The sequence below is a fragment of the Drosophila erecta genome, unplaced genomic scaffold (genome assembly GCF_003286155.1).
Source record: "Drosophila erecta strain 14021-0224.00,06,07 unplaced genomic scaffold, DereRS2 tig00000000-arrow-pilon, whole genome shotgun sequence".
In the NCBI taxonomy this organism is placed as follows: Eukaryota; Metazoa; Arthropoda; class Insecta; order Diptera; family Drosophilidae; genus Drosophila; species Drosophila erecta.
Window position 1 is genome coordinate 19217595 of NW_020825194.1, and position 22617 is coordinate 19240211.

Genomic DNA, 22617 nt, shown 5'->3' on the forward strand with positions numbered 1-22617 from the left:
TCTTTAATTCATGATATTGCTTAAACTACAAAAGATATTATAATTTATTCATTCAATATTAATATCCATATGGACAAAAGATACATTTCAAACTGCCCGCTCGAAAATTCGTGTCTAGTGCTGCTTTTCCATTGCGTTGGCTGTTTCTGGAACTACACAGCGCCACCTAGCAGAAAAAAGTTACTTCCAGAAACCGCCGCAGTTTCCATAGTTGCTCTCTGGCGCCACTCTCAAGTACACTGAGAAATCTAATAAAAATCATTTATAAAAATAAACAAATAGATAAAAACTATTTAAAAGGAGAAAAATAAATTAATCGTTTGTATTCGACAAGCAATTATGACATATAAGCGTATTAAATTACGAAACATATGCTATAGGAACTGTGGATGAGTAGATAGGGAGTTCCATTTCAGTATATAAAGCGAACTGCTCCCAGAATTTCGTTCTTAGATTTCACCATGATTTATGTGCTCGAAGCTGGTCTGCAGGATAACCACTATGAAGTTCATGGCATACGAGACCAAGAAGAGCCAAAACGAGTTGTCCAAGTTGCAGACGCCCAAAATACGAAACTTGGCATTGCCAGTGGGCGTGAGCACAGGAAATGGAGTCGAAGCCATGGCCTGAGAAAATATCATCGAAAATTAGGCCCATTACATTTTATTGGATACACCCACCTGCTCCTGGCTCAATCCTTCGGGCACATATTCCAGTTGCAAGCATGTTGTTCGCAATTCAGCTGACCTCACCTGGCAAAGATGAGCAGCCAAAATGACTGCATACAGTTGGATTGCCAGGACAAGGCAATTATTGGATATGGTCAGGGGAACTCCGTGCAGCGACACATAGTAGGACATAAATGCGTAGATATTGACCATAATGTTGACGAAGCTGCCAAGGACCAGCAGAAATATGCCCAGCTGAAAGACCCTGACGAATCTTCGGACCAGTCTCAGCCATCTGTCTTCCCTCCGCAAAAGTCCGGCCAGGTTGGTTTCCTCGCGCTCCAAGTGGGTGTAGCACTCTAGCATTAGAAGTGTTCCGCCGAAGATTCCGTTGCCATAGACACTGGCCACGTGTTGAAAGTAGAGCTGGACTCCATAGGCCAGGAGCTGAGACCAGGGCAGACGAGCACCTGCTCCTGTGAGGAATGGCACACTGCACAGCAGGTCGTAGAGGGAGAGGAGCAGTTTTAGCCAGAGGAACAAAGTGGACCACCAGCCCAGTCTTCTCCGGCGATGCAATCTGGCCAAGTCATTTACCAAATTGGCCAACTGCCGGCGCTTCAAAAGGTGGTTTGCCAGCAGGGCTAGCGAAATGCAGACATCACCCGTCATGGTGGCCAAAGCTATTGTCTTAAAGACCCTCGAGTGCCGCACATTAGTGGCCTCATACATGGCGGCGCTCTTCCACAGCACAAAGGGGGCCATTGATGCGAGCAGGAGCCATCTGAGGACCGCCATCAAGGTCACCCATCGCTGGCACCTGGCGCCCATTGGCCCCCCAGTGCGGAACGGGGCCAAGGCCAAAAACTGCCACAATCTAAGCAGCAAACAGAGACCGCAGACATGCGGCAATCGCGACATTTTCCGGGCAACTGACCTCCCGGCCGACTGAACGCGGCTTCAAGCTATTTACTTGTCAACCAGCTCGTTATCGCTGGCCCAAGGGAACTAAGCCAATTGTAGATAAGTGCCATCGATATGTATTTCTATTAACGAATTGCAAACATTACGATTAAATGAAAGAGTGTCCCTCGTTCTTGACCCACCGACTGACTCACAGTCCCGATTGGATTGACGCTGATTCCGTGACCGGATATCAGGTCTTGGGCTTAACACGCAGCTGGAACGTTTTGGTCAGCGTCGACATGAAGTTGGGCATTTCCTTCATCTGGTTGAGGGCCTCGTTCTTCGTATTCGACTGGTACTCGTAGGCCACCTTCCGGTTCACGGCGGTCAGCAGGCGGAGCAGCTCGGCGCCCTCCGACGTGGCAGCTTCGTTGGCGGCGGCCTGGTCGAGGACGCGGCACAGGCTCTGGATGAACCAGGAGCCGTCGTCAACGTTCCGGAATGAGAAAAATTCTGAAAGCAGCAGGCGAGTACTTGACATTTATAATGCACTTAGTAGATATAAGTAAAGGATATAAACACTCACTGTCGAAGGTGGAATAGAAGACGAGCATGTCCGCCGTGCTGGGAATGGCATAGGTGATGGGCTGAACGGCGGCAGCGGGTTCCGGGACCAGTTCCCTGGTCATCACTGCGAAGCTGGAGAACTCGACGGCCTTCTCCAGGTTGGCTCCGCGACAGGCTTGGATGAAGAAGAGCTTGGGTTTGTTCTTGAGCGTCTTGCAGTTGTCGCCGAGGAAGGGGTTCCACAAGCGCTCCACAGGATATGACATGTCCTTCGCGTAGACCTTTCCCTCAGTGCCGTGCGACATCACCGCCAGCACAAAGCAGTCGTTTTCACTGTGATCCTCGCGAGCAACTGAAATTAGTGGAGTATCTTTAGTAGAGCATTAAAAAGCGACACCATGAACTGACTTATAAACTCATTTCTCACTATCTTCAAAGAAAACTATGTGGTGCAATAATGCACGATACATCTTTCTGAAACGTTTGTTATTCGCTCAAACAAAAGAGTAGTTTTTGCTGCCTTTAGATTGGTCAAAATCCGATTACTGATTAATTATTGCACTCGTAAAAATAGTGACTTTGTTTTGATAATGATAAGATATATGTTATATATGTCATATGCTTGCAATATGTCACCAGCTTCGAGGAACCTTGAACCTTGTCAGTAGAGCTAGATTTTAATAACTATCACAGCGATTGTTTCAGTTGTGAGGCAGTAAATATGTGCTTATATATGGCATAAGGAAATAAATGAATCCCAATTCAACCGTGGAGTACGGAAGTAAGCTAGATTCCGTTGGTAGATACAGTACTTCGAGTACTTATGGTTACCCCGGTGACTCTGTGCCACCGTGCAGACTCACCCTCTTTTAGCTTGTCGTTGATCTCGGAGAAGGTCAGATCGTCGAAGGTGCGCACATCGAATCCGAACCTCTGGAGCGTCGCCTCCATGTCATCGCGATCCCGCTCCGTGCCCACCCGCTGCTTCTGCCCCTTGACGTCCTTGTGGTTCAGGATGAGCGCAACGCCCGCCCGGGGGCAGTTCTCGTATGTGTCCTCGTTGGTGGGGCGCGAGATTATGATCCTCTTGAGGTCCAGCTCCGAGGTGGGCGTCTTGGCCACCAGCGTGGCATCCGCCTTGTCCTTCTTGTGCTTGTTCTTCTGCCCGAACAGCGAGAAGTCGGTGTCGTCCATTTCTGACCGACCGCGCGCCTTGGCAACCTGTGACTAATTGCGATTAGAAGAATTCAGCTATCGAACGAAAAAAGCTCCCGCTGCCGCTGCCGCTGGTATTCGCCTACCATCTTATCTAATCAATGCAGCCGTCTTATCAGCTCCAGCTTGCTGTGGTGGATTCTTCACTCGCTCTCCGCGGTATTTTTCGGGCTCTTGCCCAACGTTGATTAGCCAGCTCGAGGGGATGTTACGTTTATTGGCAGCGAAATACAATTCCCTTTGCCATTGCACCAGACAATTTGATTTCCGCGACGGGTCACGCCCACAAAAGGGGGCGCTCGCCAGGGAAATTGGCAACATCCGGCGAAAGTGTCGCTTCTACTGGGGATTTCTTAATGTGTTTTCAATAAAACTCAGATGCGCAATAACTCAACTTTGCCACGCAATTCAAATTTTCACGCACACAAAGCAACGGAAACCGGAAATGAGTATGGCGTCCTGAAGTCTCAGCAGTCCCTTATAACATGTACCGCACTGTACCGTACTGAGAGAAAGTGCTGTGCGATTTAATGCCTTATATAAGAGATTATGCTCCATAATGATTTATAAGAGAGAGCTGGAAACATGTGGCACATAACAACAATTGCGGCTAATTAACAAAGCGGCTCCCACGACCCCTGATTCCTGATTGGATGCCAATTATAATTGATATGTAATTACAATTAGCGACATCCATATTTCTGTCGGCTGACTCTGAAGAGCTAAGAACGCAGTGGGCGGGGCGCAGGAAAGTTGTTTAGCCGGCTTTTCAGAACCAGAACAATCGCCTTTGATTCTCGAGGGGCCTTGGCCACCGAAAGCAGCTGCTGCCCCTCCAGTGACCTGAAATCTGCTCTTATCTCGCAGCTCCAGAGGTGCGGGGAAAGGGGGAGATTTATTGAGTCGGGATTCCGAGCTGCACTTGCTGAATACTGAATGAAATGATTTATCAGACGCACTTTTTTTGGAATAACAATGCAAAGTTTCACCTGAAATTTATGTACGCCCTGATTCGTATCTTTTTAAAGTGTAGGTTTCCGAGCATGTGGACACCGAACAGTTTTAAATTCCTCAATTATTTTAAATTTAATCTTTTAATAACGGAAAAGTTAAGGTACCTTGAATAACTTAAGTTACGGAATTATGGTATTTAAGTTAATTCGAATAAGAAACCAAGCATTTATTTCTTAAATATTTGCCTGTGGATATAGAATATAGAATATATAGCGATAAAAACCACAATTACATTGTTCTGGGAGCATTTCTGTGAGTGCAGTGTACTTCCTCCCACCGGTTGATCGTGTTTTTGTTGCTGCTTTCTCCGCCATTCGTGACAACAATTATTATGTGTGAACAATTCAGCAGTTATTGTTTTTTCAATGATTGACAAATTTCTTTCTCTAATTGCTTTAATCAATTGGTGCAATTCGATTTCCAATTAGTCATATAACATACCTAAAAACGGAACCTCAAAACTCTTACTTCCAGCCTGCTCTCTTAAGTTCGATTCGAACTCGAACCGGCGCGATTCGAACACGGACCTGCTCGAACGGGAACCCAAATTCAAAACCAAAACAGCGACGCCAAAAGCGTTGTATGTGTTGCCCAGTGCGGACGTGTTTGCGTGTCGGAGAAAAATTCGGGAAATCGGGAAAATTCGCATTTCAAAGGGTCGCGGGATCCTATCCTCCGGGCGTGTGTTTTTCCCCGCCCCTCTCTGTTGTCCTTTGCAGAAGCGGGATGAGCGGGATGAGATAAAGCGGAAGATAGAAAGCAGAAGGAGAATGTTTTGAGCAGCAACAACAACTTCAGTGTTGAATGTGTGCCAAGTGCAAGGAGTTGTAATTTATAGTTGCCGAAATTAAATTATGTTAAGTGCCCCAAATCAGTAAGAAGGTGCAGTGAAAAGGAAGCGGCACAAGCGGCGAACGTGGAAGAGGAGAACATAGCAAGTTATAACGGAGCAAAAAGTGCAAAAAAGTACGTAGGAGGTGAGCCAAACAAACTGTTTGCTTATAATAAGCGGGGTGCATTAAATCTCATTTAGAATGTGTGCGTGTGTGCGCTTTGTATGCAAAAAGGTTGACAAACAAAAAACAACAACAAATTAGGGTGGCTGGCCGCTGGCCCAGGGCACAAAAGAAAACAAAAACCTTCTTTTTTTCGGGGCTGCTTCCAACGGCAAACCACACACATGCACATAGTACATGTGTACATGTACAATGCGAAACGAAAACGAAATCAAATCAAAAGCAGAAAACCAACAGGCCGCCGAAAGGAAGCACAAAAACACAGAAAAAAATGCTCAGCTAGCTTTTAGGCGAATGCCCTCACAAAGCGCATAAAAAATAGATTAACAGGCTTGGCACAAACAAAAAGAACTAAAAAAACATTGAAATTCTGACGTCGTCGCAGGCTAAGCCTCTGCAGCCAAAAAATAAGAGCAGCATAAAAAACCATAACAACAAGTTGGGATGCCAAAAGTTGGGTTGCCGGGTACTTGGATTTCATTAGGCCCTTTGTCAAGAACACGGGGCATTTGGGTACTATAATATTCAATTAAATTTTTTAAGTGGGTTCCTATGCCTTAAAAACATTGAATACCTTTCAGGGTGTATACGAAATCAAACTTTACGTTGCATTTCTCTGTACCTGTGTACAATATTATCTTTAATTAATTAAGACTGGCTTTATTTCTCTCGAAAAATGTTGGATGTATTACTTGAATATTATTATTTGCATTATAATAGCATCGTAACATCATATTTGGGTACCATAATATTCAATTAAATTTTTTAAGTGGGTTCCTATGCCTTAAAAACATTGAATACCTTTCAGGGTGTATATGAAATCAAACTTTACGTTGCATTTCTCTGCACCTGTGTACAATATTATCTTTAATTAATTAAGACTGGCTTTATTTCTCTCGAAAAATGTTGGTTGTATTACTTAAATATTATTGTTTGCATATAGTCGTAACATCATATTTGGGTACCATAATCTTCAATTAAATTTTGTAAGTGGGTTCCTATGCCTTAAAAACATTGAATATCGTTCAGGGTGTAAACTTTTTTTTTGCATTTCTTTGCACCTGTGTACAATATTATCTTTAATTAATTAAGACTGGCTTTATTTCTCTCGAAAAATGTTGGATGTTCTACTTGAATATTATTATTTGCATAATAACAGCATCGTAACATCATATTTGGGTACCATAATATTCAATTAAATTTTTTAAGTGGGTTCCTATGCCTTAAAAACATTGAATACCTTTCAGGGTGTATACGAAATCAAACTTTACGTTGCATTTCTCTGCACCTGTGTACAATATTATCTTTAATTAATTAAGACTGGCTTTATTTTGCTCGAAAAATGTTGGATGTATTACTTAAATATTATTGTTTGCATATAGTCGTAACATCATTCCTTTTATTTTTTCGGGATCAATTAAATCCGAAGGTCTCAAATCATATATGTAGTTATTTTACAAGGAGTGGAGCGAGTTAAGACCTAAGAAAGATACAGAGTCTAATTGGATTAGCTTAAGTGTGTTAAAACGTGTTGTTTAATGGGACTCAACACCTTTGAAAGGTATTCCCCATAAACCGCGATGTACCCTTGCCCATTTCTAAGCCCTGAAATCCAAGGTATACCGACATCAAGTTGGCAACCAACCAGCTGGCAGGGTAAAAGGCCGCCGCGATTGATGCCACTTTTTTGCGCCCCTGCAAATGAAGTTGCAGTGGACATCTAATGAACCCGCAACTGAATGCGACGGAGGCCCTTAAATTGCTAGCACACCTGAAATATTCAAGATACTTTATGGGCATGGGCATGCCGCAGCTGGGCCAGAGGCACGCCAGTCATGCCGTCATGCCACAGGATGCTGGAGGTGCAAATTCTGTGCTAGCAACATTCATTTATGAGCGGGCTAAGGCTGCGCTTTTGGCTGCTATCCCTCGACCCCTTTCCATTCAGGGTATTCCCCTGGGGCACGTTTTGGCCATATTCCTCGGGGGCTTCTTGCCCGGTTTTATGAACTTCAGCTGAGCAATTATTAAATATTCAAGCTTTTGCAGCTTTAAGATAAGATTGGGTGGCGCTGGCACTTGACGGTTGACTTCTCCTCATTTTCGGGGCGCCCTTTGATGTTCTTACTTTCTATCTTCGGTTGGGGGAGGGTGGCAAAAAATGCGGGAGACAGGCAAACACAAACATTAATTGTAACTCTAGCTGTAAATGGTGTGAAATGAGTGTGAGTGAATGGCTGAATGACGGCATGAATGGATGCTTAGGAGCGGCTTGAACGAATGAATGAATGACTCTCGAGTGGAGCTGCCGGTGGCAGTGATGCTCTCGGCTCTTTCAGCGCTGAAAATTGCGTTAAGTGGATGTCATCGTTGGCCAGCGACAATTTTGATGAACTCAACAAAAACACTTGACAGCAGAGCCGAAGATTTTGGAACTGGGGAGCAGGCCGTGCAATAAACGAAATTATGACGCTAAATTGAACACTAAACGCCCAGTGAGCCGGGGCGAGAGATATACTCGTGTAGTAGAGTCAAAGAATAGTCCAGGAAAATATATCAGTATATCAGTAGTTGGGGGCGAGAAGGGGTTGGACTGGACTGGGTTGGGCTGGACTGGAATGGAATGGAAGCGAGATGGGGCATTTGCTTTCAAAAGCATCAGCGCAGCATCCACTCCGCTTCGAACGGTCCACATTTAACGCGCGAATGAACAGCAATCAGCCGAAATGGGGGTTTCAGCGTGAAAGGGGGCGGGTGAAGGGACTGGTGGGCATGGCTCTGGACCTGGACCGACCGGGAATCGGATGGGCACTCGGACTATTGCTGGCGTGCCAGCCGCCAGTCCGGAGGGTTCATTCAACAATAAAAGTCATGATAGACATGGCAATACGGAAATGCTATTTTTGGGGCTGCCGCTGCCGATGCCGATGCCGCCTTCACACGGGAATGGTCCACGTCCGCCCTGCGAGCGGAAGGTGAGAATTAAGAAATTAGCGTACACCCAGTATCCACTATCCAGTACCCTCTAACCATTACCCATTACCCATTACCCATTGCCCATTAGCCAGTCGGATGCCCCATCCATCCATCCATCCATCCATCGTGCGGCGAGTTGGAGCTGCCGGCTGGGAGCCGATGGAGCTGCTCGTAAATTGCCCGCCGCCGCTCACTTTAACTTAATTATATAATTTGTGAGACATCAGCGCTAAAAAAGGGAGACAGGCAGACCAAGCAAAAAGGAAACATGACAAAGTTCGTTAGATTCAAACACTGAAGTCGATATGCCCTTAAAAATATATATGTTTGTGGTTCGAAATTAAAAATATTGAATTTATTGGGTAGAAAGGGACTTTAAAATATAACTATACTGCTCAAAATGTGTTAGCGAATTGCGTGGTTTAAACACCCTTACTATTTTATTTAGAGAACTTCAGATAGATGTAATGCTTGCTACATGTTTTCTTTATTTAGTATGTCATAATTTTTCGTACTTCCATTCGACAGCAAATTCGCTTTTACCGGTTTGAAAAGTAGTCCAGGGTAACGATAAAGATCGTCTTCAGAAGATAAGATGCTCAAATCATTCTTTATGAATTAGTCAAACATTTAATGTGTCGAAATATAAAATACTAGCTGGAAAATCAGGTTTTGAAATGAGCACAATCTCAATGAAAGGAGAAAACTAATTTAGCCATTATTCTAATATTCCTGGCTTGAAACGCATAAAGAAAGGCCACAAAAACTCATTTGCAAAGTAAAGATACCTTTTGCTGGTGTGGAGGGTATACGAATAAGCGGGCTCTGCGGGTTTCTGCGGTGCACTGCAAATTAAATGAGCTGAATGCATTTAAGCCCAAATCAGCGCAAGCCGACGGCTTAGTGACGACGACAAACTGTGTCTTAAGTGAGTCAGCAGGCATCCGGGAGCAGTACGAAGCCCGCCGACTGATGGTAATGGGCGTTGCTGGAAAAAAGTAAATAATCCTTTAACCACAAAGCAATTATGCAACGGCAGCAACCACGTCGCCGGAAAGGCGACATCTTGTCAGCCAGTGAAAAATTACCAACCAATGACGGCGACGGCAGATGTATGCAGACGGAAAGAGGAGACGGATTTGGACGTGGACGTGGACGTGGATGAGGACGAGAACAGAGGGAAAAGGCGTGCGATCCGATGGGTGGCTGGTGGAAGCCCACAGGTTGCAGGCAACAAATTACTTAAATGCCAAGCCGAAAAGTCTGTGCAAAAGCTTATGTGGAAATTTAAATTGGCGAGGGACGCAGACGGGTGCAGACGGGCGAGGGCGGAAACTCCGTTGGCAACTCTTTCCCTTTGCGGTTACCTTGCACTTTTGGCCGCAACGAACTGGTGGCACAGACGAGGCTGGATGAGCTATGAGACAACATTTTACGGACCATCCAGTTCATTCAGTTCCCATTAAAATTTACAACATGTAGTGATGGTAGTTCTTACAGCAGGCACACCTTTAATTTACGCTTATTAATAATTGTAAAGTAATTTTTTAATAGTGGAAGACATACATATTTATAGCTCTGTTCGAGGTGGTGTTGCGTTTATTATACAAAACTGAATTTGTCCCTTTCAACACTTAATCTGTCAGATCAAAGCGGTCAGCTTAATTCCGGGATTGTCAATACTTTGGGTCTGGGGACTTATGGCCAGATTATCGCTGCCTGATGAGTAATGGCTATTTCGGATTTTAAACGATTCTTGAGAAATTTGTTTGAAAGAAAAGAATAATTGCCAGAGAAGGTAACTGTTTTCGATCTAAACAGAATGCTAGAACGCACAGCTTTGGGAATTTGAATCTATTTCAGTGTGCCCCAGAAGCCAGCTAGATTTATCGACCATTCATCTAACTATCTGACTATCACATCTCATTCACCTCTATGTACTCTCTGCCTCTATGCCATTTCCCACGATGTGGGGCCTTTTCCAGCTCAGGTTGCATTTTCATTGGCAACTCGTGCGCCTTCAGTGCAGAAGTTAAGCGCTTTCCTATGCCTTCAGAGCCAGATCAGAGCGCAATTGATGTCCAACAGCTCAAAGCCTTTAACCCGCCTTAGCCGCAACATGACAATGCCACACAGAGAATGAAATGGGCAAAGCCAGAGGAGCGGACTCGAAGGGGACGGGGAAGTAGGAGCAGACGGAGACGGAGACGGAGACCAAGAACCCCTGGTCCCCTGGCGAATGTCCAGCTGTGTCTGTTTACATAGCCACAGCTCTTTAGCAACCCGTCTGGACATCGTTTTATGTTCTCCTCGTCCGGGTTTGTGCTTCAATTTGCGCCTCAGACGAGCGGGTGGAGGCGGTGGTGGCCCTGCGGGCCTGGCCAGTCCGTTGGACGACCTTTCAACGGGGTCGCGGATTTACATTTGTTGCTTCTCTCGGCGCCAACTCATTCATAAAAACGCACGCAAAGTCAAGCGTTGCAAGTTGAAGGTTGCCCCGCCTGTGGTTTCTCCTCCTCCCCAAACCCGCCACACCCCACACCCCACGCTCCACGCTCCGCCATTCCACCTTTTATTATAACCCACCTTGCACTCGCCTTCTGTGCTCGAGCTTTTATGCAGTTAAGTGCTTAGTTGCGTGTAACTTTACACTGTTTAACAAACTCGCTCGCTCACCGCACAGTGAGTCAAAGGAGTTTCTGAATGGAAACCAGAAAGGGTTAAAAACGAAGTGGAAATGGGTGGGATCACCGGTTGGCAGTAGGCGACTTTTACCTCACTGACTAAGTGTGACTTTTTCCTGTGTGCCAGCTGCAAATATAAAGAGATACACGAACAAAAATGGTTCATTATTACGTTGATATGTGAAATTACAAATTTTTAATGAGTCCAGATATACTCGAAATAATTAAAAGAAAATCTAGAAATCCTTTTACTAACAAAAAAGATTCACTTAAGAGTTTTACGCATTTAATTGAGTAAAGTGATATGATGAAAGTATGGGTCCAAATTATACAATTTATGTTAACAGAAAATTATTTTTAAACTTAAATTACCACTGAAGTTTTTCAGTGCACGAAGGGACATTTATTGGAGTTGGTTAAACGAAGCATTTACAGGAATGTGTGGGCCAAGAGTTAATTACGATTCCTGTTAAGGTTGTTAAGCACCTTGCTGCCTCAAATGAAATCAAATTAAGTGAATGGTGGCCATAAGAAGGGAATACCAGTGCAATGGAAAGCATAGAAGGTTGGAAAAAATCCTGCAGCGCGAGCGGGCAGTCAAAAAAAAAGGAGTAAAGGCTGTCGGGTAGCAAAGAAAACAAAAGTAAACATTGCGTGCCAAAATTCCGGAAATTTTTAAGAGTCACAGCATGTGTAAGCTGAGTTTTTACAAGCAGACATACACACACACACACACACAATCACTTCCCAAACCGCACCACTACAGTCTCAGTTCTTGAGTAACGTCCTCAAAACCCCTCACCCTTGGTATTCGCCTTCCGTCTGGGTCCATTCCTTGGTGCCATGTTTCCTGTCTAAGTGCTAAATTGAAATTCCAAAATTAAGTAATTTCTCCCAAGGGCGACTTCAGCTGGAAATCTTTACCAAATGTGGACACACATACTCATACTCGCTTTCCGAGGCGGCCACGCCCATCTGTGTTGCCAGGAACGCCCACAAAGAGGCAAGAACACAAACAGTAAAATAAACAATAGCAACAACAAGGCTTGCCAATGAATTGCACTAATAGTTTGTGTGTAAAAGCTGCCTGTTGTAAAAGCAGGCACATAAAAAGAAAATCCCCAAACTGTTTGGAGTAGCAGCAACCGCATCTACATGAGAACAAGCTGTAAAAATTATAGGGAAATAGTAAACGACGCACACATAAGTATTTTTTTACGGACATTAAAGCTAACACCAAGATACCCAGTGTATCCAGTGACTCGCATCGTTTAATCCTAAACTAGAGAGCTGACATAAAAAAGTGCAGGAATATCTCAAAGGACCAGTTGAATGGGACCAATAGGCAGGGCGTAAAATGTTATAAAGTATGCTTGTTTTATGAGGATCTACGCAGCTCCAAACTTTTCCGGGATTTCATTTCTAGGAAATAGAATTTAATGGTCTTGTTTAGGGTAATCTTGTCTTCTGCAAATAGGTTGCTTTCTTATGTTGTTGAAAGTTCATTTACGGCAACTCATTCTTTTTAAATACCCGGCTAAAGATATTCAAATTCCCAACCAACAGCCAGCTTGCTTGCCTGCAACTTTTTTCTAAGGTTCCTTCCAGCGGACCCTTAATCAAAATCGAAATGGCTCAACACTTTCAATGGTTGCTGTCTCACAAAATCGAAAGTTTGCCAATTCATTCCATCACCGCCCAACGCCCAACGCCCACCATCCACCACCCACTTTACTTGCAACATTGTCGTCCTTTCTTGGCCCTATTTCAGTTAACTTCAAGAAACTTCCCTACTTCAGCTTCCTCAATATTTTTCAATTTAAATGATGGAGCAGGAAAAAAAGGGAGCCAGGATGGGAGAGGAAATGACGCTTCACACTGCTGAACAAGGGGTTGGGGGTTACGGGTCCTGGCTGCCAAAAAAAAAAAAAAAAGAAGTGAAGAAAAGCTGGGAAAGGGAAACGAGGCAACTTAAACACTTCTTGCATTTTCCTTATGGCACGACAACTATTTATTGCCTCGCCCAAAAATCCAGACGAAGCTGCCAGGGATTCCCTCTTGTTGTTGGGCTCCTTGTCGCCATTGTTGTTGCTGTTGCTGCTGCTTACTTCTGTAGTGGCATCAAGAAAGTTCTTTGATATTGCCGGCGGCAGGAACAACTTACACCTTAAGAAAAGTATAAAATTTCCAGCGAACACCTTAAACTATTTCCTACAAGCGGTATGTCGGATAAATGAGAGGGACTTAAAACCGAATTTGTTTCATTGAAAAGTTCTTTTTGGGATGTATCTTTTTAATTGATAACTTCTTATTTGATATTTGTATGTTTTTAATCTGAAAATGCAGACTAAAATAATTTGAAAAGGAAGGATAATGTTAAAGGCAGTATGTTTAGTAAATTAGTTAGAAATGTTATTACAATGTGGAAGGCTTCATAGTAAGTTATGTTATTTTTTTCAAGTGTAATGCTTCTAAAGTTGGCTACCGTGTTGATGACGATGTATATTAGGGTTGGTGTTGGCTATGCTGATGGTGATGATGATGATGAAAAATGCACATGTGTTGCTAACGGCCCAATTATTTTTATTGTTTATTTACTTTGATTTGGCCCTCTTTGCTCTTTGCTTTGTGTGCTGTTTGCCATCATCATTTCATGTTTTTATTTGCCACGACCGAACCGGACCCGTGGCCATGTTCTTATTCGGGTTATTTGGGTTTGGTTTGCGCATTTGTGCGTAACGAATAAATTTACCCATATAAATAAGGACAATAATCCCTTTGAATGCATTGCAATTGAGCTTTTTACAGCCATTGACTGTAGCTGCCCGCCCACCGATAGGGACACAAATCACACACACCCACACCAACACACCCACACCCACACACATGCAGGCACACGAACACACACGTACGTGTGGCACTTAACTCAACATTGTTGGATGGCTTAGAAAGCTTTTGCCTCTTGGGCAGGATTCCACTACGTTTTAGGAGTCCGGCTAAAACCATTTCAATTCCGTCTTGATTTGCATTTCAATTCCAAATCAAATTTTTCAATTGCCAGCTGGACGCACTCATCCACACACACGCCTATCGGTATGTGTGCTAAGTGGCCGCACACACACCAGTGTAATTCAATTTGGTTTGGCAGGACGCACAAATTCATAGCATACTTTTTAGAGCTGCTTGACCGATTCGAATCTTCAAACTCCCCATGTAATTGACAAAGCTGCGCTCCATGGAGCTCCTCGAAATTTGAAATCAATTTATTTTAAATTGAGTTAGCTGTCCCCAGTCCGGGAATGCCGGAATAGCATTAACCTTTGCCAGCTACATTGTGTAAAATCGAAATCGATATGGCAGAGATGCTGGGTATTCGACGTCCGCCAAGGGAATGGGTTATTTCAGTAGCCAGCCAATTGCAGTGTCAGCTAGAAAAGTCAGCTCAACTCAGCCACTGAACGAACAACGAACAACGAACAACCATATATGCTCTTATTTGTTAAATTAAAAGCTTCTCCACCGCCTTGCAGTCGTTATTGTTGTTTCCCGGCCAGCGGCGTCGTCATCATCCTCATCATGATTCTCATCCTCATCCTCATTCTCATCATCGTCGTCTTCATTTGCCATTATTGGCTCCGGAGCGCACAAGACTTTCAATTAGTTTTATTAGGGTGTTCCAAACATTCCATTGACTCGAAATCAAGGGGTTTTTCGGCGGGTGGAGGTGGTTGGTGTTGGCTCTGGCTCTGGCTTTGGATATCCATTGTTGTGTTCGACCCGATGCCAATGCCGATGCCGATGCCGATGCCGATGCCGATGGTGCTTCTGTTTGATATTGGCCTTTTGACTTTTATGCTTTTTTCGGGTTTGGCGCAATTTTCGCTTTTTGCGGTTGCGGCGGCTCCTGCCTTTTGGTGTTGATGGTGAGGGGCCTTTTCAATGGCACGATTGTTTTTTGAGTTTTATTGGGCTCCTCTTATTGTTGTTTTGGTTGTTAAGCGCATGATTGCGCAATGCCAACGCACAGAAAATACGTAATATTAGATGATTAAATATGTATGCATGTGCGAAAGACTCTACTGTGTGGGTGTGGCAATGTTAAATCAGCAATTTAGGCCGCAAAAATATTTGAAACTTTAATTCCTTCAAATATGTTTTTATAATCGGTCATTTTGAATTTGCGCAATAACTACATATACTTATGTATATCGATCATATATGTACTGAGAAAATACGATTGATAGAAATGGAGTTTAAAATAGACTTTCTGATCTTCATTATGCCGCCCCTGCAATAGCACTTATGTATCATTAAGAATTCCTTTTAATTATTCTTGAGTTATAGTTTTCAACTTTTTCGAAAACTTCTGCCAGGGGCTACCATATTGGTCAACTTTGGCATACTTTTAAAGCTGTTGCTTTTTTTGTTCCTTTATATGGAAAACTTGTTAAAAAGTTCTCAAGCTCATTTCATTTCTCTAAAGAGCATTACAGTTTCGTTGTCTTCCCCTCCGGCAAGCCCCATCGCAATAATTTCCACTTTATGACTTTTGTATTGCCAAACGCCCCCCGTGCCCCGCTAATTTCCCCTTCTTTTGGCGGTGGCATGTGGGGCAGAGTTGAAGGCAACAAATGTTTTTGACACGACAAGTCCATGGGTCAAATGCCTCTTCACGTCTCCGTCGCTGCTGCTTCGGATGTTTTTTATTTGTTTCATGTTCTTTGCGTATTTCTTTTTTAATGCTCGTCGTTTTTTTTTTTGTCGTATTTTTTGTCAGTGGCTGTTACTGCTACTTGAGCTAGAAAAAAGTTTTGTGCGAAAAGTTTCGGTTGCCCGATTCTTGCGAGGTGCTTGGAACTGAACTCAGTTGCCTTGGCTGCGTGGCGGGTTCGCGTGGTTGAACTTCGGTGAAGCCAAGTCGACGGTGGGGCATCATCCGGCCGCCGAGCCTGGCTGATTATTGAAAATGTGGCGACACCGTTGACGGTCCAGTTTGCACATAATTCATGGGGTAAAAAAAATGTATATATATAGTAGCATCGTATCGCACCCTTAAGAAAAGTTTCGCCCAACTTTATTTTTCACTTTTCTTCTCATTCCATGTCGTTGCAGTTGAAAAGTGAACGCAGAGCTAAATAAGTTGCAATGTGAAGAGCCCCGAAAGGACAAGTGCGAACCGAGGAACAGGACCGAGGACTTGTCGACGACTGGGAGGACCAGCTGCCACAGCAGCGATTGACAGGACAAAAACAAAGCCCTGCTAGCTGAGAGGACTTCCCGCTCGAGTGGCACGAGCAGCAAAAGTTTAGCGTTGTTTTTCCGTTCCATGGCCCCCGGAAAACTGCAGCAGCAACGGGGCGCAATGTGCTGGCCAACTACCGCAGTCGAAGAATAGAAAATCACTCGAAGGCCTTGCCCAAACAAAAAAAAAAAAAAAACGTTGAAAAAGAAATAGTAGAGACGAAAACAAAAAATAAAAGCGCAACCACTGCGGTGCAGCATATGTGCAATCGCTGTGCTTTTTTTCTGTGATGCCACAAGGACACAAGGACACTTCAACTGACAGCAACATACGCGAGTTTTTCGTTCGTGGAGAGCCTTCCAACTAAGACGCAGCAGTATGCGCAAACACAAAGCGCCGCCCAGCGGCAGTCCAAGGACAATGGCCCAGGACATCTCGCAGTCGGAGCCATTGGGTGGCAACGGGGAATCCCCCGCAGCAGCAACAGCAGCAACATCAACAACAGCATCCGTGGAAGCCCCACAGCAGAGCCTGCTACTGGGCCACAATGCGGCGGATGCCTCCGCAGCAGCAGTAGCTAGTCGCCTGGCCCCGCCCCCCTGTAAGCATCCCATTAACAACAGCAGCAGCAGCAACAACAACAGCAGCAACAACAGCAACAACAGCAACAACAGCAACAACAGCTGCAGCAGCAGCAGCAGCAGCAGCAAGGAGCGACCTCGCCCCACAGTCCGCTTCATATCCCTGCTGCACGTGGCCAGCTACGTGCTGTGCCTGTGCGCCTTCAGCTTCGCCCTTTACGGCAATGTGCGGCAGACGCGGCTGGAGCAGCGGATGCAGCGCCTTCAACAGCTGGACGCCCGCATCGTGGAGCTGGAGCTGCGACTGGAGCAGCAGCAGCTGCTCCACTGGCCCGCCGAACAGACCCAGGTCTTGGCCACTCATCCCGGCGACAGAGACAGTGGCAACAGCAACAGCAGCAACGGCAGTAAGCACCTCGAGTTGCACGTGCGACGGGAGCTGCACCGCCTGCGACGGGATGTTTCGCATCTGCAGCTCACGAGGCGCCAGCAGCGACGCCAGGCAGCGGAGGCGGCGGCAGCAGCGGCCAGCGGAGAGGCAGGATCTGGAGGAGGAGGTGGAGGTGGACAGTGCCAGTGTCAGCCAGGTGAGCTAAAGACATAAAGTATCTATGATTTATGATCTAAGCATAACATTACGCTTTGATGGTATACCCAAACGATATAATCTACAACTAAATCCTTAGTTCAACGTGGTGTTCATTCTTCTTGAAGTATCTTTTGTTTCTTTCAAACGCTCAAGTTTGGCAAACATACTCTTTTTTGAAATATATAAAACCTTTTTGAAAATTACAAAAATATCAGGATTGAACAAAATGTGCATTACTAAAAGAAGTTAGAAGTTAGAAGATATTGATTACCGCAAATTTGCTAGCTGATAATACTTTTCAGTACGTCATAATTGGGCTGGCACTTTACTGAGAAACGATGCGAATCTTAGTTTTTAAGTTCCACATTTTGGCTAACAAACGAGTGATTCCTTTAAACGCCTCGACCTCTTTAACAAAGAAGCTTTCCCTTCACATTGGCAAGACTTGTCAATTTGGTCGCCACAATGTTGGCCATGAACATGAACCGCCCACATTTGCGGTCAGCGCGCAATTGGTCAGAAATGTCAGACACACGCACACTTCTGCAGCTACACACATACAGCCAGAAGTCAACAAGTCGTTGGGCCAGTCTGTGTGAGCCTATTGTGCGTGTTCGTGTGGTCCACGAAATTTAATTATTTGCGTCCGGGCCAAATTTATGGCAGTTTAGAGATTTCATTAATTGGAAAAGTGTTTTCCCAACACACAATCTTATGGGGAAAATTGGGGAGCGGCGATGGAGGTGGAGTAGCCACCGTGCCTTCCTTCAGTTTTTCCCAATTTTCCCGGCTACGTTTTTCTCCAGCTTTTTTCTTTGCCTGCTGCCTGTCTCTGGTGACATTACCGAAACTTTGATTACTCGGGGATTAGCAGAGCACTCCCCGGCACACACACACACACACACACGCGCACACAGACACACTCTCTTAGGCACACACGCACACGCACACTCACATGCATAAATAAGCACTCGGAGAGTGCCAGTTTGCCTTGTGGTTTGCATAAATTTTGCTTAAAATACTTTTTGAAAACTTTTGCGGCACTCACGCGGCGGGATAAGCTCCCTGACCTTCTCTCGATTGTGTGGGGCAGCTGCAGCTCCCTGTTCCCATTCCATTCCGTTCTGAAGCTGCTCTGTGCCAGAAGTCTTGCGTTGTATTAACGCAATTTGTCTTGACATTCGCACAATTAACTCAGCCGCTAAGCTGCTGGACAAACTTTGTGGCTAATCCCGCTGATTAAGATACCCGCTGCCATGCATTGAGCATATGACGCATACGCAACGTGGGCCAGGACCAACACCAGAACCAGGGCCAGGGCCAGGGCCAACAGGGCAGTAAACGCTCGACGCAATTATTTAACAACTTCGCCAATTCCAGCGAAGGAAGCTGCAGACGAGATAGGACCAAAAGTTTTATAATCGATGCGCTGGCAGGTCGAAAGTTTCGCCCGCCTGGCAACGGTCGAAGTTTCTTTTCAAAGTCACTGCATATAAATAAATTTCACCCACTCAAAGCGAGAGGGAAAGACAAAGAGAGTGTTTCTTGCCAGAAGAAGGATCCTCGATAAGCGCGTGCCAGGCGCCAGGACACAGCCTTTTCACAACTTTAATCCCCGCACAATAAATCAAAGCAGCTGCGGGGGCGGCTGCCAAAGGCTGAAGGACTTGTCACTTGGTTATCTGAGGCGTAGACGATGCGGCAAAGTCATCATCGCTTAAGCCAAGTTGTATCCCTGCATATATGCAGGGATATCCAATCTCCCATTCAGGATCTCTCGATTGCCGGCGAAGTTCACGTCAAGGACATTGCAGTTGCTGTCAAAAAAAAAAAAAAGGATAAGCCAGAGAGACTGCCGCATTCCGATTAAGTCGATTACTTTGCGTTTTATCCACGTTTTCCCCCTCCGTTTGCAGGAAAATTGATAAAATTAGTGCGACAGCAGTTGGCAGTCGAGTGCCATGGCATGAAAAGCAATCCCACATTTTGGTAAGCGAAACGGAAGTAATTGAACAGTGGCACACGGCACTCAAAAGCTTCAAGGACTTGTTTCTTACTCTGCAGGACTAAAGCCGATTATCTAGTTGCTTGAAAATGCATAACTATTCGCTGACTGGCGTAATTCGAGTTTGAAAAAATCCAAAAAATTGTTTAAATTTATTAAGTGTTTAAAGAATGTCAGGCTAATTGGTATCAGCTATACGTGCATTGTTATGGAAATTAAGAGCTTGCATAAATTAGTAGGATTTACTTTAGCATCAAAAAACGTAAATGTAAATAGCTGCATTTGTAACAAAGCCAGCTTAAAGCTAATTTTCCGTCACATCGCGCTTTAAAAAGCTAATTTAATTGATTAGCGGACAGCATAAAAATAATTTAAATTCATTTCCCAGCGGAATGTGATTTTACTGCGGAAACTGCAGCGAAAACAGCTCAAAGTTGGGCGCTTTGGACATCTCATTTTTTATGAGAATTCTAAATTTTAGCATTCGAAATTTATGAGGGTCCCATGGTGCCACCACAAACACACAGGGACATGGCTGGCTGGCTGGGCTTGTCAAACTGCAAATGACATTTGGCCACTTCTCATCCACTCGCATCCTTAGCTGCCATCCCATTCCCGAAACTGCTGTTGCACATCCGCTTTCAAGGGGATGGGTATCGAGTTCCAGGTTCCGGGTTCCTGCTGATGCTGCTGCTGCTGTTGCTGCTGCTGGTGGCGAGGTTAAGGGTTGAAGCATCCGAGTTTAGGTAACGATACACGGGTCTACGGTCCGGTCCGGTCCGGTCGGGTTCGGTCTGCTGCCACTCTCGTTGTCCAGCTGAAAACCCTCAATTTATCATAGCCGAGCGCAAAATCCACTTTAGCAGCTGGGCCAGCGACATCGTTGGCTGCGTGTGACATTTTGCAAAGCCAAAATATGTAGAACATGCCACAGAGACACATCCAGATAGCCAGATAGTCCGTCGAGGACTCACAAATCCAGCCAGAAACAGTCGCTCACACGTAGCTACTCAGTCAGTTGCTCAAAGCAGCAGTTAGGAAAATGGCATATGAACTATGGAAATTCCCAATTAGGTTTTAATGCGTACAAGTGCTTTTTATTCACTGCAATTTCTCACTGGGCCCCCAGACTGCCACAAGCCGAAGGATGAGGATGGCAATGTGGCTGTGGGTGTGGCTGTGGCTGTGGCTGGGAATGTGGATGGGTTTCCTACTCCCGGAATTCAGCTCACGAATCAGATTCTGGCTAGCTACTTCCAACCAGCAACATCCCCCGTGTGTGTCTGTTGCGTTTATTTGCCAGTCATAAATTTCAATCACGTTGCCGGGCATAACACCGAGTGGATATACTCCATATATCAGCTATGCTCTCCTGATCCTGATTCCCGGCCTTTCTCTGCATATGCTGTTTGGTAGCACCTGCCACCACCCCTCATCGTCTTTCATTTTTTCCCTGGCTGTCAGTGCACAGAGAAAAAAGATATTAAATGATAAATCATGCTTATGCGTGTAACGTGACGTGACACTTGTGTTAGAACTCTGACATATTTCCAAAGGTGAAGACAAACTAAAGTCCCACTAAATGTTGCACATTTTAAATGTTTACTGTAACTATTGAAGTTGGCTGCTATATAGAATCCCAATTGTTTATTTTTATTTGTGGACCGCATATTATTTGCTGAAGGATAAGCCCATATTTATCGTAACTTTTCAAACCAACCCCCTTCTGCGTCAAGGTGTGCACATTTGATACGAGCAAGTGCTTCTTTCTGTGCACATCTGCCTGTGGTTCTTTGGGGCGTGTCGATGTGGCCGAGTGACAAAACCACCCATTGCCTGGTCCTTCGAGCGTGCCCACAAAGGATTGTGTGGTTTTCAGGCCCAGACCCACCGAGTCACCGAACCACCGAACCACCGAACCATCGAGCCACTGAACCACCGAGCCATCGCACTCGCACCACACCTCCATGGAAGTCCAGTATCGATTGTCAGTCCCTGCACCTCAATTGATTTCCTTCGTTTTCGTTTTCAATTTGCAGGGACATTTCTGCTTGTGCTCCTTGGGTTTGGGTTTCGGTTTCGGTTTGGGTTTGTTATTGTATTTTTGTGTGTCTTCGTATTTGTTTCGGTTGCCGCCTGTTTTGGCCGGCTGACTGGCTGGCTGGCTGGCTGGCTGGCTGGTAATTTGTGACTTTGCGTGACTTTTGGCTTACCTGCCTTGCCCACCACGCCTTGATTGCCATTTAAATGCTGCGCTAATAGGCCAATAAACCATTTCGCTGCACAAAAGATATCAGCAACACAGCGGCAACCGAAACCAGCGCCAACAACAGCAACATTTATTAATTAGTGAGAAAAAATTAATGCGCAACTGTCATCATTACTCCTGCCCCATCCACAGGATCTGTGGACATTGGCGGCGGATATGGTTTGTTGTGTGTGTTTTCCGCACCCCCCAATAAAAACGCCCCCACCCACCCATCCACCCACACACACGCACAGCAGCAACAACAATAACACCAACATGGTTGGCCAGCGGATGCCACATTTGTTGACAAATTTATTTGTCGTGTGCCACGCTGACACGCCCCCGTCCGCAGATTGCCCCTCCACTTTTGTTTTATTTGTGGTCCCAGCCATCTCATCGATGTGCGTTGCTCGGCATTCCTTGGTGGGGAAAAATGCTATTAAAAATATCACAAGAGCCCAGGCGGACAAACTAAAAGAGAAATAAAATAAGGCAAAGTAAATTCATTGGCAAAACCACACACACACACACACACACACACACAAACGCGCACACGCACACACACTAAGAGGCAAAGGAAAAAATGAAAGCAGAGGAATGAATTACCCAGGAAAAAAGGAATTTCATAAATTTCATCTGATTGCGCTGCAGATTTACGAGGATGTGGATGTGGTGTGTCTGACTTTTATTTTTGGCACGTAACGCTATTTTTTCCATAGCACTGAGATCATTTTAATGAGCCCAAAATGTAATTTGTCTGCCTGGAATCTTTTAAGCCTGTTAGCTGGGTGAGTTCATTTAAATTCAAGAGCGCTCGAAAGCTACATTTTTATGGCGAACGCGACTCGCTGGAAATCGGTGTCCAGTCGTATGTAAAAGAGTGTGGAAATGGGTGTTAAATTATGA

At 45.0% G+C, this 22617-nt stretch overlaps 3 protein-coding genes across 11 annotated transcripts in view; 1 reads left to right on the top strand and 2 right to left on the bottom strand.

Moving 5' to 3' along the window:
- Positions 1-449: 449 nt before the first annotated feature.
- Positions 450-1589, bottom strand: LOC6552619 (putative gustatory receptor 89a). The gene is made up of 2 exons (XM_001979829.1): positions 681-1589; positions 450-626 (listed from the first exon to the last, which is right to left on the bottom strand). Exons 1-2 carry the CDS (start codon positions 1587-1589, stop codon positions 450-452), a joined length of 1086 nt encoding a protein of 361 aa, XP_001979865.1.
- Positions 1590-1692: 103 nt separating this feature from the next.
- On the bottom strand, positions 1693-3379 carry LOC6552618 (caspase-3). Its single transcript, XM_001979828.3, has 3 exons — positions 3005-3379; positions 2161-2493; positions 1693-2087 (listed from the first exon to the last, which is right to left on the bottom strand). Exons 1-3 carry the CDS (start codon positions 3333-3335, stop codon positions 1825-1827), a joined length of 927 nt encoding a protein of 308 aa, XP_001979864.1. The 5' UTR covers positions 3336-3379; the 3' UTR covers positions 1693-1824.
- A 1766-nt stretch (positions 3380-5145) lies between these two features.
- Positions 5146-22617, top strand: part of LOC6552660 (collagen alpha chain CG42342) — a 70271-nt gene continuing 52799 nt past the window's right edge. For 8 of the 9 annotated variants that reach the window (XM_026976050.1, XM_026976052.1, XM_026976051.1 and 5 more), the window contains exons 1-2: positions 5146-5336; positions 16159-17456. In XM_026976050.1, coding sequence (XP_026831851.1) covers positions 16667-17456 — 790 coding nt within the window. In that variant the 5' untranslated portion in view covers positions 5146-5336; positions 16159-16666. Of the gene's footprint in view, positions 5348-16158; positions 17457-22617 lie in introns of all 9 variants that reach the window. The other variant, XM_015154735.2, reaches the window with a different exon arrangement.

Excerpts from the sequence above, each read along its gene's own strand:
- LOC6552619 (XM_001979829.1), bottom strand. The coding sequence starts at position 1,589 with ATGTCGCGATTGCCGCATGTCTGCGGTCTCTGTTTGCTGCTTAGATTG. Across the intron at positions 627-680 it reads AAGGATTGAGCCAGGAGCAG|GCCATGGCTTCGACTCCATT; the intron begins GTGGGTGTATCC and ends ATATTTTCTCAG.
- LOC6552618 (XM_001979828.3), bottom strand. The coding sequence starts at position 3,335 with ATGGACGACACCGACTTCTCGCTGTTCGGGCAGAAGAACAAGCACAAG. Across the intron at positions 2,494-3,004 it reads CAACGACAAGCTAAAAGAGG|TTGCTCGCGAGGATCACAGT; the intron begins GTGAGTCTGCAC and ends CACTAATTTCAG. Across the intron at positions 2,088-2,160 it reads CTTCTATTCCACCTTCGACA|AATTTTTCTCATTCCGGAAC; the intron begins GTGAGTGTTTAT and ends TGCTGCTTTCAG.